A 17,177-nucleotide genomic window follows, 5' to 3' on the forward strand; every position below is an offset into this window, starting at 1 on the left:
AAACAGAACTCCAGTTTATAACAATAACAAACTATTTATTAATTTCATTACTTCATAACAGCTACTGTCTAAATTGAGGTGATTGACTATAGCAGTGAAACAATGTAAGACCAGACCAGTAAAGTCACAGATTTCCCATTAACACAGGCTAGTTAACATCATAACATCAGGCCCTGAGGGCTCCCAAATTGGCAGCGCTTGACCAGCCCAGCCGTTCAGTTTGCTGGCTATGACTCTTCTCTTTTTAGAATTGCTTTTTCTAAATCCAACCCCTTTTCCCCAACTCTCCTTCAGAGAGTGGTTACAAACACCCTTTCTTTCTTCCTCTTAGAGCTTACCCTTCATCTTGTCCACTCAACACCTCTCTCTCTGTTTTATCCTATTAATTTGTACTGAGGTTTTTACTTATTATCAAATTAGGAGTGATTAGTCATTCCAGGTTGAATAATGCTTGGCAGCAACCCTTACACTTGACCCCCATTCTAAGTTGTCAACCTTAATCAGCTAAGGATCTCTGGATCTCTTCATACCTTTCTACAGAGGTTTTAAAAACAACCTTTCATGTTAACAGATATATAACGACAATGAGATAAAAACAATTATTATTTTTTTTCTCTTTCTGACCATAGACATTTCTGTTTTATCCCAATCAGACATCAACACCCCTTCTTCTGCCCCCTCCTCCTCTATCCCGTCCGATCAAACACCCACTCTTCTGCAATATGCACCTCGCTGCATGCATTCATGACACCAATAGTGTTATATACGTATTGAGCACTTTAAAAAAAATATTGATTTTATTGCTTAATATGTGCATTTATTATTATTATTATATATATATATATATATATATATACACCTAATTTGTACTAATTACCGCTAACTGTTTTCTTATTACAGCTTTGACTTAAAAACTCGTAACCAAATTTTACCTATCTTGTTTTGCTTTTTTTTGTTCTGTTCTGAAATCTTCGTCAAATATGCTGTTAACCAATATCGTCTTGTTACATGTAAAACGGAAAGAAAAAAAAAAAGTCACCTATGGAAACGAGAACCTCCCAAATTAAAATCTTGAATAATTATCTAAACTCAAATGTAAATTAATATTAAGCCGACTTCACAAATTGATAAAAGTTAATTATTGGATTTTAATTATAAGGTGAAGCTCGAATTATTCAAACTCGAGATATATAATGCCAAAACATCCACCCATTAATATGGGAAGGGAGATTATCATCAAAAGCGTCCTGAATTGATAATTGAGCCCCGGACTCTTACTAAGTAGATATCAATAAGTCCCTTGTACCCATTCCTCCCATTTTTTTTTTTTTTTTTTTAATGGAGAGTAGATAATACAGTGGATGTGTTATCGGCAGATCCAGTAACTCTCGCTTCTCCTTTTTTGTCCCTCAGTCCTCATGCAAATGAGTAATTTTTCTGACAAAGGGTGGAGAAAAAGCTGCTTTAAAGGTCGGTAGTACTTGGTAAACAGTAGTCTGAGATGTCAGAAATTTTTCTGTCTCTATGTCTATCCTTGTGGCCATGTCACAAGTAAGGGTGCTCCAGTAAACATTTTGTCTGGGCTGACGTTATCCGCCTGATAGTCAGGGACCCGAACCTTGGATTAAACACTAAGGAGGCTGTCCTATCAGCAGGCGCAAAGTATTGGGACTTCTGTATTGCCATTTGGTGAATGGACTCTGGACCATGCAGTAGTCTCTGGTGGGGCCTCTCGATGCCATACTAGTGGGTAATTGTTACGGCTTTACCTTTTCATGTGCTACAAAAATAAAATTTCCTGTCTTTTTCTCTCTTACTTTCCCTCTCTGTACTGCTCTAACAAAGTATGCCGACCTGTTCCACAAATCCCAAAACCTCAACATGAAATATCTCCAGAAAAAAAACTCGAATAAACCTAGAACCTCATCTTCCAACATAGACCCCTACTACCAGGTCTCCTTCTCCAACATCAGGGGTCTACGTTCCAACCTTCCAGAGGTTGAAACCCAACTACAGGAGACGACACCGGACATATTCTTTCTAAGCGAAACTGGAATAGGGTCGACCACTTCCCTAGATGAGTTCATAATTAACGGATACTCTAACTTAACATCTAAATCTGACCCCTAAGATCGTCATGGGCATGGAATATGTGCCTACATTAAAGATGGCTTCCCATGTTGCAGGGATATCTCTAGAGAAGATCCTAATTTACCTTATATGTGCTTCAGGGTTGCACTTGCTTACACCACTGCATTTATATTTGCCCTCTATCAGCCCCACAACAGCGGAGTTACTATCTTTAAGAGCATATTTGAGAAAATAGACCACATCCTGTCTGCACACCCCATGGCTAACATCCACATCTGTGGTGACTTCAACGTTCATAACGTGGAATGGCTGACCCACTCAAATAAGACAGACGATGAGGGGAGGTTTTGTCATGATTTTGCTATTGCTTATGACCTCACTCAGATTGTTCGCGAGCCCACCCGTGTGCCTGATACTACAGGTCAATATGCTAGCCTTCTAGACATTTTTCTCACAACTTCCCCTGGGCTATGTTCAAGTTCCGTTCATTCTCATCTAGGATCCTCCGACCACTCCGTCATATCAGTTAAGATAAAAATGAAATGTAATAAGTCCCCAAACGTACCCCTCCACCGTACTGTATACGATACTCCATGGCTGACTGGGATAGCTTCCGTACATTTATATCTGATCTACCTCTGCATTCCATGTTTAAAATTGATGTGTCCTCTATAGTATCAGACCTGACCGAATGGTTAATTGTAGGCATAAACTAATTCATACTATCTAAAAAATTCCAACAAAAACCTACCAGCCAGCCATGGTTCTCCCCAGAATGTGCTGCTGCCATCGCGCACAGAAATCACTTTTTCCATAGCTACCAACGTAATAGATGCACTGAGACTAAAGCTGCTTTCAGGAACGCCAGCAACCACTGTAAAAGAGTAATAAAAAATGCAAGAGAGCTATATGCCCAGTCTGTTAATTCCAAAGTAGCTGATCAGCGGCTTAGTTCCCACCAGTTTTGGCAAATAACAAATAGGATCCTGAACAGAAGTTTGCGTTCTATCCCAACCACTATCAACAGACCAGAGGTCATCTCCTCAGCTTCAGACAAGGCCAAACTATTTGCCAAGAACTTTGCAGTTAATTCTACCCTATGCGACGAAGGCTATCAACTTCTCATATTTCCTCCTATAACACAGAAAACGCTAGGTAACATACAAATATCTGTGCATGAGGTCGTCAAGCTAATCAAGAACCTTGTTATTCCAGTAAAGCTACTGGCCCTGACGGCATCCTAATTATAGTGTTAAAAAAGCTTCAACCAGAACTTGCTCCCATACTTATGAAACTGTTTAAGCGTTGCCTTAAGGAGAAGTGCTTTCCAGCACCTTGGAAAACCTCATCAGTGTGCCCTGTATTTAAGAACTCAGGTGATAAGTCATCTCCCTCTCAGTACAGACCAATAAGTCTCCTGTATGTCATGAGTAAGTTGCTGGAATCCATATTAAATAGAGAAATAGTCAACCACCTCAGCAGAAATAACCTTCTTAGTGACATGCAATATGGTTTCCGCTCTGCAAGATCTACCGCAGATGTGCTAACGGTTATATCTCATAGGATTAGTGAATCTCTTGACAAAGGCTTCCTTTCCAGGGCAATTGCTCTTGACATATCTGTTAACTTTGCAGGTTGAAACCAGAAACGTAGAAAGCAATACAAATGACGACTCAACGAACAAAGGTAGATCAAATAAGAAGTGTATTAGGAAAAGGTATATTTACAGGATATTTACATAATGGTGTCAAATAAGAGAGTCTTTGCTGGAGAAACATATCTGCTCTTGGCGGCCTTCGGTGGCTTCTGGTGAACACACACTCAGACTAACTGAGTCTTCCTATTTATGTGTAATTACTATCCACATATGCAAATGAATGTGTGCCACCACAACAATATCAAAGGCCTTCGACAAGGTATGGCGTAAAGGCCTACTTCACAAGATTTACAGCTATGGTATAACTGGAAATATTCTTTCTATCATTCAATCATTTCTCTCTGATAGGCTCATAAGAGTAGTGGTTGATCGACAAAAATCAGAGGCCTGCAGTATTAATGCTGGAGTCCCTCAAGGGTCCATCCTGGCGCCAACTCTCTTCCTGATCTACATCAACGATCTCCCTAAACACATACTTAAATCATTCATTGACATCTATGCTGATGACACAGCCATCTACAGCAACACATCAAAGGCTGTAAAGACAAAGCTCTCTGATTCTTTCTCCTCTGATCTCGAACGAGTGGTTCAGTGGGGAAGACGTGGCTGGTTACCTTTAATACATCTAAAACCAAACTCCTATCATCAACGCTCTTATCCCCATCTGGCATCAATTGAAATGGATGGCTCTCGTCTAGGAGAAGCCCCATGTTTTGACAAGCTTCTGGGCTTGACCTTCACTCCTGATCTGAAATGGAACACGTACATCAAGTCTGTTGCCAAGGTCGCTGGAAAGATGGTGGGATCCTTCTACTGCTCCAGAAGATATCTCACTACTGATGCAATTCTCTATCTATATAAAAGCCAAGTACGTCCAAGGATGGAATACTGCTGCCATATCTGGGCAGGAGCTGCTAAAAACAGCCTATCCTGCCTTGACAGAGTACAAAATAGACTTTGTGGCTTAGTGGGGGATGCCCTTTTCTCTTCCCTGCAACCTCTCTCCCACAGAAGAGATATTGCAGGCCTATCTTTGTTTTATCGTTATTTCCATGGCAGGTGCTCGTCTGAACTCCAATCTCTGGTCCCCCCGCCAATCTTGTACAAAAACCACCCATCAAGCTGAATCCACTGTCAAAAACTTTCCCCACTCTTTATCTATGCCCAAATCAAAACGTAGATTCCATGAACAAAGCTTCTTTCTTAGAACTGCATGCCTGTGGAACTCTGTTTCGTCTGCCTGCTTTCCTCCTGACTACAACTTGGATGTCTTCAAGTCCAACGTAAGCAAATTCCTGATGAACCACCCCCTTAAGTAGACACTTTAAATATCCACACTAACATACTATACTTACAATAACCCTTATCCCTGAGTGGCTTCCGGACCTTGATAAGTGGTGACCACCTTGTAAAAAAAAAATATATATATATATTAAGTATTCTGAAATTTTGATAAAATGCAATAACTTTTTTTTTCCATTGCATTTGTTTTTCTTTTTCAATATATCTTATTTTCACTAAATACAGAATTTTGTTTTTTCTGTATACTTATCTGTCTATAACACTGGTCGTAAGTATTCGGACTAATGTCGCCCACAACACTCATGATGGAGTTTATTAAAGAACTATAACTAATGTCGCCCACAAAACTGGTGACGAGCATTCTTAAGAAATTTTTATTTGAGAACCTGAAAAAAACAATGCAGAGTAATGTCCAGACAGTCTCAAGTACTAAAAACTTGTTAATTAGCAGACTTAAAAATTCATAAGTTTTATTGTTTTTTAAACTAAAGTGAATTCCTTTTCTCTTTTTTTACTCAAGGGATTTAATTATTTTATTCCACTTTTTAAATTCATGCGTAAATATGGGAGAGGAAGGTATCTTCAAATAATATCTTTAATTTCAAAGAGAGCTACGGACTTATACTAAGTAAATATTAGTCCCTTTAATCATTTTTTTTTCTGTTAATGGAAAGTAGACAATACATTGTGGATGCATTATCAGCAGCTCTTATTACTCTCGCTTCTCCTTATTTATCCCTCAGTCTTTTTCTGACAAAGGGAGAAGAAAAAGTTGTATTCTAAGTTGGCAGTATTTTGTGGGAACAGTCGCCAGAAATGTTGGAAATTCTGTTTCTTTGTCTATCCTTGTGGCCATGTCACTAGTAAGGGTGCTGGAGGTAAACATTTTAACTGGGCTGACGTTATTCGCCTGGTAGTCAGGGACCCAAACCTTGTATTAACATCTAAGGAGGTGCAAAGTACTGAGGCTGCTGTATTGCCATTTGGTGAATGGATTCTGGACCATGCAGTAGCTTCTGGTAGAGCCTCTTGATGCTATATTAGTGGGTAATTGTTAAGGCTTTACCTTTTCATGTGTTACAAAAACCAAAATAATTCTTCCTTTATTTTTCTCTCTTACTTTCCCTCTATGCCCTGCTCTTAGCAAGCCTGTCGATCTATTCCACAAATCCCAAAACTCAATCATGAAAGGTTTCCAGAAAAAATACTCGATTAAACCCAGAATTCCAACTACCAACGTAGACCCCCACTACCATGTCTCCTTCTTCAACATCAGGGGTCTACGTTCCAACCTTCCAGAGGTTCAAACTCTATTACAGGAGATTAAACCAGACCTATTACGCCTAAGCGAAACTGACATTGGACCAACTATTACCCTAGATGAGTTTGTAATTAAAAGATAAAGGAGTATGTGCCTGCATTAAAGAAGGCTTTCCATGTGGTGGGGACATCTCCAGAGAAGATCCTAACTTACTCTAAGACTATTTCAGCAACAACACGTTGAATTTTGTCTTCCAAGTCGTTCACTGTGTCTGGTTTATCAGCATACCATGGCACTTTACATATCACCCCCCAAAATAATCTAGTGGGGTTGAATCGCACGAACAAGCTGGCAAATTGACAGGTCCATTTTGTAATATGATTCATTCATTAAATTTTTCAAAATGATTTTAAAAATAAATTTTCACATTTTGCAAATGCTGCTCGGGTGTCAGTCCCTTTATGATGATTTACAAAACTAAATTGAACTCAAAATAACCAATAGTTGCCAAATCTGCCTTTAAAGAAAATAGAGTTGTCGATTTAAATTTCGCCGTGTGTGTGTGTGGTGTGTTTTCACGGCAGTAACATTTAAATCAACAACTCTGTTTTCTTTAATGACTTTTAATGACAGATTCGGCAACTATTGGTTATTTTGATTTTAACTTGGTTTTTATGAATTTTGAAAATCATTTTGAAAAATTTGATAAACAAATATATATATATATATATATATACACACACACACTTAATAATATGTACATTTAATACCAGGAATTAAATCCCAAAAGTATGGCCCTGTCGGTGGGGCATTAGAATACACTGACTGCCCCCCTGCAGAGGGTAAAAGTCCCTCAATGGGGGTCCTGGATATGACCTTAAACTATATCCAGTGGTGAGGCCCCAGTTTGTGGGCTTTGGGGAGTGTGGAGCCACCTTTTAATTACCATTGCTCCCAGATCCACTCTGACCCGGAGTGGTAGTACCTGGTAGGGTCCCAACTATGGGTTAAATAGAAACCGACTTGAAAACAACAAATATATTCTATTAAAAAAATTTTTCTTCAAAATCTTTGAATTAAGCATTAAATAACCCAAAAAGGGTTGATATGCCGTAAAACAAAAACAACCAACCAAATCCCAAAAGTAGTAAAAACTTAATATAATCCCTCTGTTCCTCATAAAACTTTAGGGTTTGATTTAAAACAAAAACTTTGACAATTATTTTAATTAGACATTTTAGATTTTTATTTTTTTTATCCAAATATCAAATGAATAAAAATGGATGAAAAATTTATTTAGAAGGTAGACTTAAATTTCCGTTGATAATATATGCTAGAATCGGATCTCTGTGGCTCAAATGAGGAATAATCATTCAAAGATCAACAGCTTGTTTGGACGTCTGCAGGTTGACCTAAACAAAAAAAAAGCATTCAGATAATTCAGAAGAAGTTGCATATCTCGATGGAACAGCATAGATAAATTGATTTCCTCATTCTTTTGTTGCTTCTGTGTTCCTTTTGGATTTGGTTGAAATAAGTCAAATAACTCAATAGAATGTCGAATAGACTGTTCGTTTCTTTTTCTCTTACCTTCCCTCTCTGCCCCGCTCTATGCAAGTCTGTCAACCTATTCCACAAATCCCAAATCTCAATCATGAAAGGTTTCCAGAAAAAATACTCAATCAAACCCAAATCTCCTACTTCCATGTCTCCTTCTCCAACATCAGGGGTCTACATTCCAACCTTCCAGAGGTTCAAACTCTATTACAGGAAGCTAAACCAGACCTATTACTCCTAAGCAAAACAGGCATTGGACCGACTACTTCCCTAGATGAATTTGTAATTAAAGGATACACTTACTTAACTTCTAAATCCGACCCCCAAGATCGCCATGGGCATAGAGTATGTGCCTACATTAAAGACGACTTTCCATGTGGTAGGGACATCTCTAGTGAAGATCCTAACTTATCCTACATGTGCTTCCGGGTTGCACTTGCTCACACTACTGCGTTTATATTTGCACTCTATCGCCCCCACAACAGTGGAGTTACTATCTTTAATAGCATATCTGAGAAAATCGACCATATCCTGTCTGCATACCCCTCAGCTAACATTCACGTCTGTGGAGACGTCAAGGTTCACAATGTGGAATGGTTAACTCACTCAAACAAGATCGATGATGAGGGAAGGTTCTGCCACGATTTCTCTATTGCTTATGACCTCACTCAGATTGTTCAAGAATCCACCTGTGTTTCTGACCCTGACAGTCAGTATGGAAGTCTCCTAGACCTCTTTCTCACAACTTGCCCTGAGCTATATTCATCTTCCATTCTGTCTCCACTGGGATCTTCCGACCACTCTGTTGTATAAGTTCAGATAAAAACAAAATGTAATACATCCTCAGACATACCTCTCCATCATACAGTATATCGATACTCTATGGCTTACTGGAATAGCTTCTGTAGATTTGTATCAGATCTACCTCTGTATTCCTTGTTTAAAAAGGATGGAATGGTTAATTATAGGTATATACAGTTTCATACCCTCAAAAAAGTTCCAGCAAAACCCAACAGCCAGCCATGGTTCTCCCCAGAATATGCTGCTGCCATTGCACACAAAAATCACTTTTTCCAAAGCTACCAATGTAGTAGATGTACTGAGACTAAAACCAACTGTAAAATGTAATAAAGAAGGCAAGAGAATTGTATGCTCAGTCCGTCAGGACCAAGGTAGCTGAGCAGCGGCTTGCTTCCCATCAGTTTTTTGCAAATAGCAAACAGACTCCTGAACAGAAGTGTGTGCTCTATCCCGACTATCATCAATGGACCTGAGGTAATCTCGTCAGCATCAGACAAAGCCAAACTCTTTGCCAAAAACTTTGCAGCTAATTCTGCCCTTTACGACCAATGCTGCCAACCCCCAGTATTTCCTCATATATCAGAAAACACACTATGTGACATACAAATATCTGTACATGATGTTGCCAAGCTCATCAAAAACCTTGATTCCAGTAAAGCAACTGGCCCTGACGCCATTCCAATTATAGTGCTCAAAAAGCTTCAACCAGAACTAGCGCCCATACTTACAAAGTTATTAAGTATTGTCTTAAGGAGAAATGCTTCCCAACACCGTGGAAAGTCTCATCAGTATGTCCTGTATTTAAGAATTCTGGTGATCACTCATCTCCCTCTCAGTACAGACCAATAAGTCTCCTGTGCGTTTAATAAGGTATGGCATAAAGGTCTACTTCACAAGATTTCCAGCTATGGTATAGCTGGAAATGTCTTCTCAACTATTAAATCATTTCTCTCTGATAGGTTCTTAAGAGTAGTGGTTGATGGGCAGAAATCAAAAGCTCTCAGTATTAATGCTGGGGTCCATCCTGGGCCCAACTCTCTTCCTGATCCACATTTTTATATTATGGGTGAATATTAGTTAGAATCATGTTAGCAATTTGTTAGTGAAACGTTCATTGAAGAGACGAAACGCACATGGTATTGTAACAAGGAATTTATTTACACTGAATAGAAACAAAGCAGTTTACTACTAAAAAGAGTGTCACTCAATGGCAGTGGGAGGTTGCAGTCAAGAGTGATGGTGGCAGTTACTAAGTCAAAGGGAGATAACTTGTGTTTACTCCATATGTAACATCTCCGTTTTTTTTTTTTTTTTACTTAAAAATAAAAGTATTTTTATTTTTAAAGTTTTCTCATTTAGTCTCTGTATCGAGCTGGACGTTTAATTGGTCTCCCTTTCTTTGTGGAGTTTGGTATTATTTTGTTTTCTGAGCTTGTTTTTGATACGACTTGTTTTTGACTATTTTCTTGGTTAAATATGTTTTCATAGTCATGTCTGACTTTAAACTTTTGATTTTCTTTTGTTTTTAAAATATGACGTCTGTTACGCCGTACATATTTTCCTTGTTCTGTTTTTATTAGATATGAACGAGACTCTTTTAATTTTTTCACAATCTTACCTTTTAGATTCCATTTTTCTTATGAAAGAATATGGACAGTATCGTCTTTCTTTAGTTTTGGTAGTTCTTTGAACTTTTTATTTATTTCATGCTTTTTCATTGTTTTGTTATGCATGATATTTGGAAGATTTGTCCTTAGCGTTCTTTCATCAACTGTTGGGCTGGTGATGGGGTTTTATTTTTTAATGGTGAAGTCCGTAACGTTAACATTGCTAGGTATGGGTCTTGTCTACTTTCAAACGATTTCTTTAATGTTCTTTTAATTGTTTGAATGTTTCTTTCTGCTAAGACTTGAGAAGGCGCTGGGGTTACAGTTATCAATGGCTTTGAGTTTTGTATCTTCTCCATCTGCAACTTTTTGCGATTCTTTTGTAGGTTAAAAAGTGTCTGCCGTTCTTTTTCAAGGTTTCTTGCCAGCGTCTGCAATTTCTCCTCAAAGTTATCCTTGCGCATTTGCAAAACGGACAACTTTTCGTGATTATTTTCTTCTTTTAATGTTTCTATCTCCGTCTTGTTTATTTCATACGTTCTTTTCATCAGTCCTAGCTCTTCCGCTGTTTCTGCGCCAATTACTGCGTTTGCATATGTATTCACCACAATGAAATGCGAACTTACTTTTATATTTTTATTTTGTAATTGTATAACACAGCTCCCTATCATGGGAATTTGCGTACAGTTGTATGCGGTTAATTTTATAGGTTTTCTTTAATTCTGGCTTTGTTGGTAATACGTTTACTTCAGCATCTTTATCGATTTTGAAGTTGATGAGTGTTTCGTTGCCTCGAATCTTTACTTTCCATTTGTCCATTTGTAGTGTGTCTACATTTTTTTTCAATATGGCGTCCATGTTAAAATGGTTTTGCTCCACGTGATCTGAATTGTATGAATGTCCGACATTGTATGGTTTTTCCTTTTTTGTTCGACACATTCGAGCGAAATGTCCTTTTTTACCGCAATTTGTCCAGTTTTTATTGTATGCTGGACAGTTTACTTTCTGATGTGACCCAGCGCAGTAGGTACATGTTTCAATCCATTGTTGTGTTTTGGCGGGCTTTTTGTCTTCATGTTTGAACATGACGTTGGAAGACAACTTGTTTTTCTTTGGATTGCGAATTGTTGAAATATTTTCTGTCTCGCATGTAGCCATTATCTTGGAGTGTCTCTTCGTTTCTTCAGCACTCAGGCCTGCTTGTATCGCCTTCTGTAAATCCAGTGAAGGTTCTCTGAACATTCTTTCTCTCAACATGTTGTCGTTAACACCACAAATTAGAATGTCTTTTATTAATCTTTCAGTGAGGTCATCAAATTCACATTTGTTCGCCTTTTGTCGTAATTCCGTGACGTACTCATCAAATCTCTGTGTTTCTTTCTGTTTGCACGTGAGAAATCGATATGTGATAAACGTCAGGTTTTTTCTAGGTTGTCAGTGCACGTCAAATTTTTCTATTACTTTTTTCAAGTTTAGCTTCTCATCATCATTTTTAAAGTTGAACGTATAATATATTTTTCTTCCTCCGTTTCCTATACAGGTCAGCAATATTGAAGTTTTTACCTTCTCCGGTTTCTTGTCCGACTCTGTAGCTTGCAGGAACAATTGAAATTGGTTTTTCCAAGTTTCCCATTCCTGTCTGAGATTATCCGAAGAAAAATTTAAGTCTTTTGGATGTGGTAAAAATTCCATTTTTTTTTTTTTCGAGAAGATATTGATATACGGCTGTGAGTGTTGACGGTTCGATGTTTTATCCTGACACCATTTTATATTATGGGTTGATACAGGTGAATATTAGTTAGAATCATGTTAGTAATTTGTTAGTGAAACATTCATTGAAGAGACGAAACGCACATGGTATCGTAACGAGGAATTTATTTACACTGAATAGAAACAAAGCAGTTTACTACTAAAAAGAGTGTCACTCAACGGTAGTGGGAGGTTGCAGTCAAGAGTGACAGTGGCAGTTACTAATTCAAGGGGAGATAACTCGTGTTTACTCCATATGTAACATACATCAATGATCTTCCAAATCACACCCTTACATCATTTGTAGATATTTATGCTGACGACACTACCATCTATGGTAGCACTTCAAAGACCGTAGGCAACCAAGTTCTCTCTGACTCTCTCCTCTGATCTTGAGCACGTGGTACATTGGGAAAAAAGTGTCTGGTTACTTTTAATGCATCTGAAACCAAGCTTCTATCTTCAACACTCTGATGCCCAGCTGTCATCAGTTGAAATGAATGGCTCTCGTCTTGGCGAGGCTTCATGTTTTGACATACTTCTGAGCTTGACCTTTACTCCTGATCTGAAATAGAACACGTATATCAAATCCATTGCTATGGTTGCTGGAAAAATGGTGGGATCCTTCTACTGCTCCAGTAGATATCTCACTCCTGATGCAGTGCCGAACATGCGTGAAAGCGTACAAGCATATGAGTTGGCCTACCTGCGGTGAAAAGCGAACCCAAGACCTTTCAATTACAAATTAAGTCCACTAATGAACTACACCCATCTTACCCCAATGTGACGATTTGGTTTCGCCCAAGGGCTATGAAAAGAACAAGCCAATAAGTGATTTATGGGTTTTGAAATACTCTTCTTTAATAATGTGTCATTGGATTTTCGTATCGTGGCATGTCGATTCAGCGAGATTGTTTTGTTTTGTTTGGGAACGTGTGTGTCGATTCAACAGTATTTGTTTGTAGTGTGGCATGTCGATTCGGCGGTGGTGTTCAGAATTGCACGGATGAATTTGTTAAAGATCGTGTTGTCACATGTGAAAACAAATATATATATATATATATATATATATATATATATATATATATATATATATATATATACATTTTTTTTCTGACGCTCTCTCCCTTGTGTAGTGACATCTCTATCTATATAAAAGCCAGGTTCAGCCAATGATGGAGTAGTGTTGCCACATCTGGCCAGGAGCTGTTAGAAGCAGGTTATCCTGTCTTGACCGAGTTCAAAATAGACTTTGTAGCTTAGTGGCGGATGCCCTTTTCTCTTCCCAGCAACCTCTTTCCCACAAAAGAGACATTGCAAGCCTGTCTCTGCTTAATCATTATTTTCATGGCAAGTGCTCATCCGAGCTTCAATCTATCTATAGTCCCCTCTCGCCAAACTTCCACAAAAAACACTCGTCTAGCCAAAACCACTATCAACAATTTCCCACACTCTTTATCTGTGACTAAACCTAAATGTAGATTCCATGAACAAAGCTTCTTTCTTAGAACTGCGCGCCTGTGGAACATTTGCCTTCTTTCCAGCTGACTACAATCTAATTGTCTTCAAGTCCAATGTAAACAAGTTCTTGATCAACCGTCCCCCTAAGTAAACCAATTTACAAAATTCCCACTACTCATGTTTACTATGCTATAATCGCAATGACTAATGCATACTAATTAACCCTTATCCTCGAGTGGCCTCCGGGCCTTGATAAGTGGTGCTACATGTGTTAAAAAAAAAAGTTATAATTATGATGATTTCATTATCATTTCACCTTTTTATTAATGGTTTTTATTGTAACAATTTGATTTGATACACTTTTTATTGCAAATTTTGTTGTGATTTTATTTTTATTAAATTCTGTTTCTCAGGTGAATTGAAAAAAGAAAAAACTGAATTATTGGTGAATGCTAGAAAACAGCAACTTCGTATTAATTTCCTAGAAGAAAGTTTGAAAGTTTCTGCGGAAAAGGTAAATTCATTCAATTCCATAAAAATGTGCATTATTTGAATATATATATATACATATATATATATATATAGAGAGAGAGAGAGAGAGAGAGAAAATAAAAAGGAACAAACCGTATTATGTGTTCATCAACGTTTCGTCTTTATTTCGAGACTTCCTCTGGATGAATGAGATTTAGAAACAAAAAATACCAGTACAAAATATTTGATCAAATATTTTGTACTGGTATTTTTTGTTTCTAAATCTCATTCATCCAGAGGAAGTCTCGAAATAAAGACGAAACGTTGATGAACACATAATACGGTTTGTTCCTTTTTATTTTCTCTATTTTGTCGGAATACTATTTCCATCATTTTCATCATATATATATATATATATATATATATATATATATATATATATATATATTTATAGTGAACATCCCAAATCCAAAAATATATTAATTTTTCATTCATAATATTTTGTGTCTTACACGCGTTTCATTGAATGGTGGAAAAATACCAAACAACTCATTAGAAACAGTTTATATGTTCCTTGAAAAGAAAACAAAGAGTTGGAGATTTTTTTTTCTAGGATTAAAGAGAATGAAAGTTGTTGAAAAGAATTCAAACACTTTAAATGTTATTATATCCTCATGGCCTTAAAATTTGTACAGATTTTTCTTCAGAAAGTTTCCAATTATATTTTTAATAAGTTTTTATGAATCTCATGTTTTTTAAGGATTTCCTTTTCTTTTCACCAATTTCCATCCTCTTTAATCCAAGAAAAAAGAAAAATCTCCAACGGTTTGTTTTTTCTGAGGAACATATAAACTGTCTCTACTGTTTTAGTGTTTTTCCGCCATTCAACGAAACACATGTAAGACCCAATAAAATATTACGAATGTAAAATAAATATATATTTGCTTTGGAATGTTCACTACTGAAAGTGGAAAAGCATTTTCATCAAGCTCAATTTATTGTGCTAACTGGAAAATTTTTTCATATACATATATATTTTTATAATCAAAAGTATATATATATATATATATATATATATGAATTCAGTTTCAAAAGCAAAAAGTTTCAGCAAGCATAATTTTTTTGTTTGAGAGACAATTTATTAAATGGATCAGCAGAAGATATAAAAATACAAGCTTGTAATCGAAAAAAAGAAAACGATATCAATTTTTTGTCAGAAAAGTATATTCAAAGCAAATAAAAGTATAGAATTGCTAAAAATTGCAAACTTTTTATTATAATTTTATGCTTTTATTTTGCCAGTTATTTTCCTCTAAAAAAACCTAATATATATATATATATATATATATATATATAGGATATTTTTACGGAAACATAAATTGTAAAATTGCTAACGCATTAATGAAACGGCTGTAATGGAAAAATCCAGGAAATAAATGAAGGTTATAAAAAAGAAAACGTGAGTCTTTGAATTTTCAACAAAATTTTGAACTATATATATATATATATATATATATATATATATATAAAAGAACAACAGTATAGTTATATTCAAAGATCCAAATATTTATTTTCATACAAAACAGTTCCTCCAGCATGTTCAAATTTTGGTACATTTTTCATAGATTCTTTTCATTATGCAGAAATAAAAACTTATTATTATTTTGCGTTACCTACACGCAGTTCAAACATTTCAAAATATCAACAGCCAGATACAATACGCTGCTCTATACAGACTTCTTTCTCCAAATTTACAACATGGCAAGGAAAAAAAAGGAAAAAAAGGAAACAAACAACACACTGAAATATATTTGTAATAAATTTGAAACAAGTAAAATATTTGTTTATTTTCCTAATATTACGTTGTGATTTGGTTTCAAGTGCACTTGATGCATATTTTATTTTATTCAAATTAAAACGTTTCTATTGAACTCTCATTCCTGAGCTTATTATTATATCAATACTGACTCTTTTCATGCTTTTTGCTTAGATAGAAAAAAATGTGTGGTGTTTATTCCGGCAGCCATTTTTATTCATATATATATATATATATATATATATATATATATATATATATATATATATATATATATATATATATATCTCAAATATGAATATGGATAGATTCTTTATCTAGGGACTTATTAGGATATATAATGCTCAACTTATGAGGCTGGTGCATTACATAAAATGAAATTTAAAACAAAAAATAAATCAAGGTATATTTGAATTTATTTGTAAGTTCAATAAGGAAAAAATCATATAGAAAAAGGGGTTATTACGATTTTTATACTTAGGTATTTTGAAGCCTAATTCTTCTTGTCAGATGAGAGGAAGGGAGCTAAATTACAGATATAGGGAAATGTGACATCTAGTTTAGAATACATTAAAATGTAAATGTAAAATAAAACAGAAAGAAGATAAATAAAATATAAAAACATTAAGGGTGAAGGAAAAAACAAAATAAAAAGTAGGGAAATGGTATGGCAATTATATAACCAGGGGAAGGTTATTGAAACTAAAGGGGAGTGATGGGGGTGATTAAAAAGAGGTGAAATTTTAATAGAAGGATGCATAGTATTTGGTGTATTAAAGCAAAGGAATGTAGAAGATATATACACATATATATAAATAAATAAATATAAAAATTTATATATATATATATATATATATATTATCATATTAAGAAATATTCCTTGTTTGAAATTTTGTGCTCAAAGATAAGATTAACATGAAATATTACACATCCATAAATCTACTTAAAGACTATAAAGAAACCACTCTGGGACCGCTTTTCTATAAAGGTCCACCCACCATATTCATTCCAATATGCCAGTTTAATTTTGGTGTCTTCCCTTCCCATTCTCCCTTTTGTGCTAATGAGAAGACAGTATCCAAAAATATTTTATTTATCAGTATTGAATAAATAAATGGATATTGTTTCCGAAACGACCGTATACTTACTCTGATGTTGCTTTGTTTCTCATTTGGAAGCTGATTTATAATTTCACAATTATTGATCTTTTGTCCTCTCTCTCTCTCTCTCTCTCTCTCTATATATATATATATATATATATATATATATATATATATATATATATATATAAATACTAAAAATATATAGTCAGTATATATTATATTACCTTATAATATTGTTTAAATAAATGAATTATATATATATATATATATATATATATATACGTATCTGTATTTGTGTGCC

General features: G+C 35.6%; 1 protein-coding gene across 4 annotated transcripts in view; it reads left to right on the forward strand.

The window, feature by feature from the left end:
• The window catches only part of LOC145265423 (coiled-coil domain-containing protein 57-like), a 146,831-nt gene that overhangs the window by 97,761 nt on the left and 31,893 nt on the right, over positions 1–17,177 (forward strand). For all 4 annotated transcript variants that reach the window (XM_080121253.1, XM_080121251.1, XM_080121252.1 and 1 more), the window contains one exon: positions 13,900–14,000. In XM_080121253.1, coding sequence (XP_079977379.1) covers positions 13,900–14,000 — 101 coding nt within the window. The remainder of the gene's footprint in view (positions 1–13,899; positions 14,001–17,177) is intronic.

Source organism: Euprymna scolopes, chromosome 40 (genome assembly GCF_053919585.1).
Source record: "Euprymna scolopes isolate OS-2025 chromosome 40, ASM5391958v1, whole genome shotgun sequence".
NCBI classification, from domain to species: Eukaryota; Metazoa; Mollusca; class Cephalopoda; order Sepiida; family Sepiolidae; genus Euprymna; species Euprymna scolopes.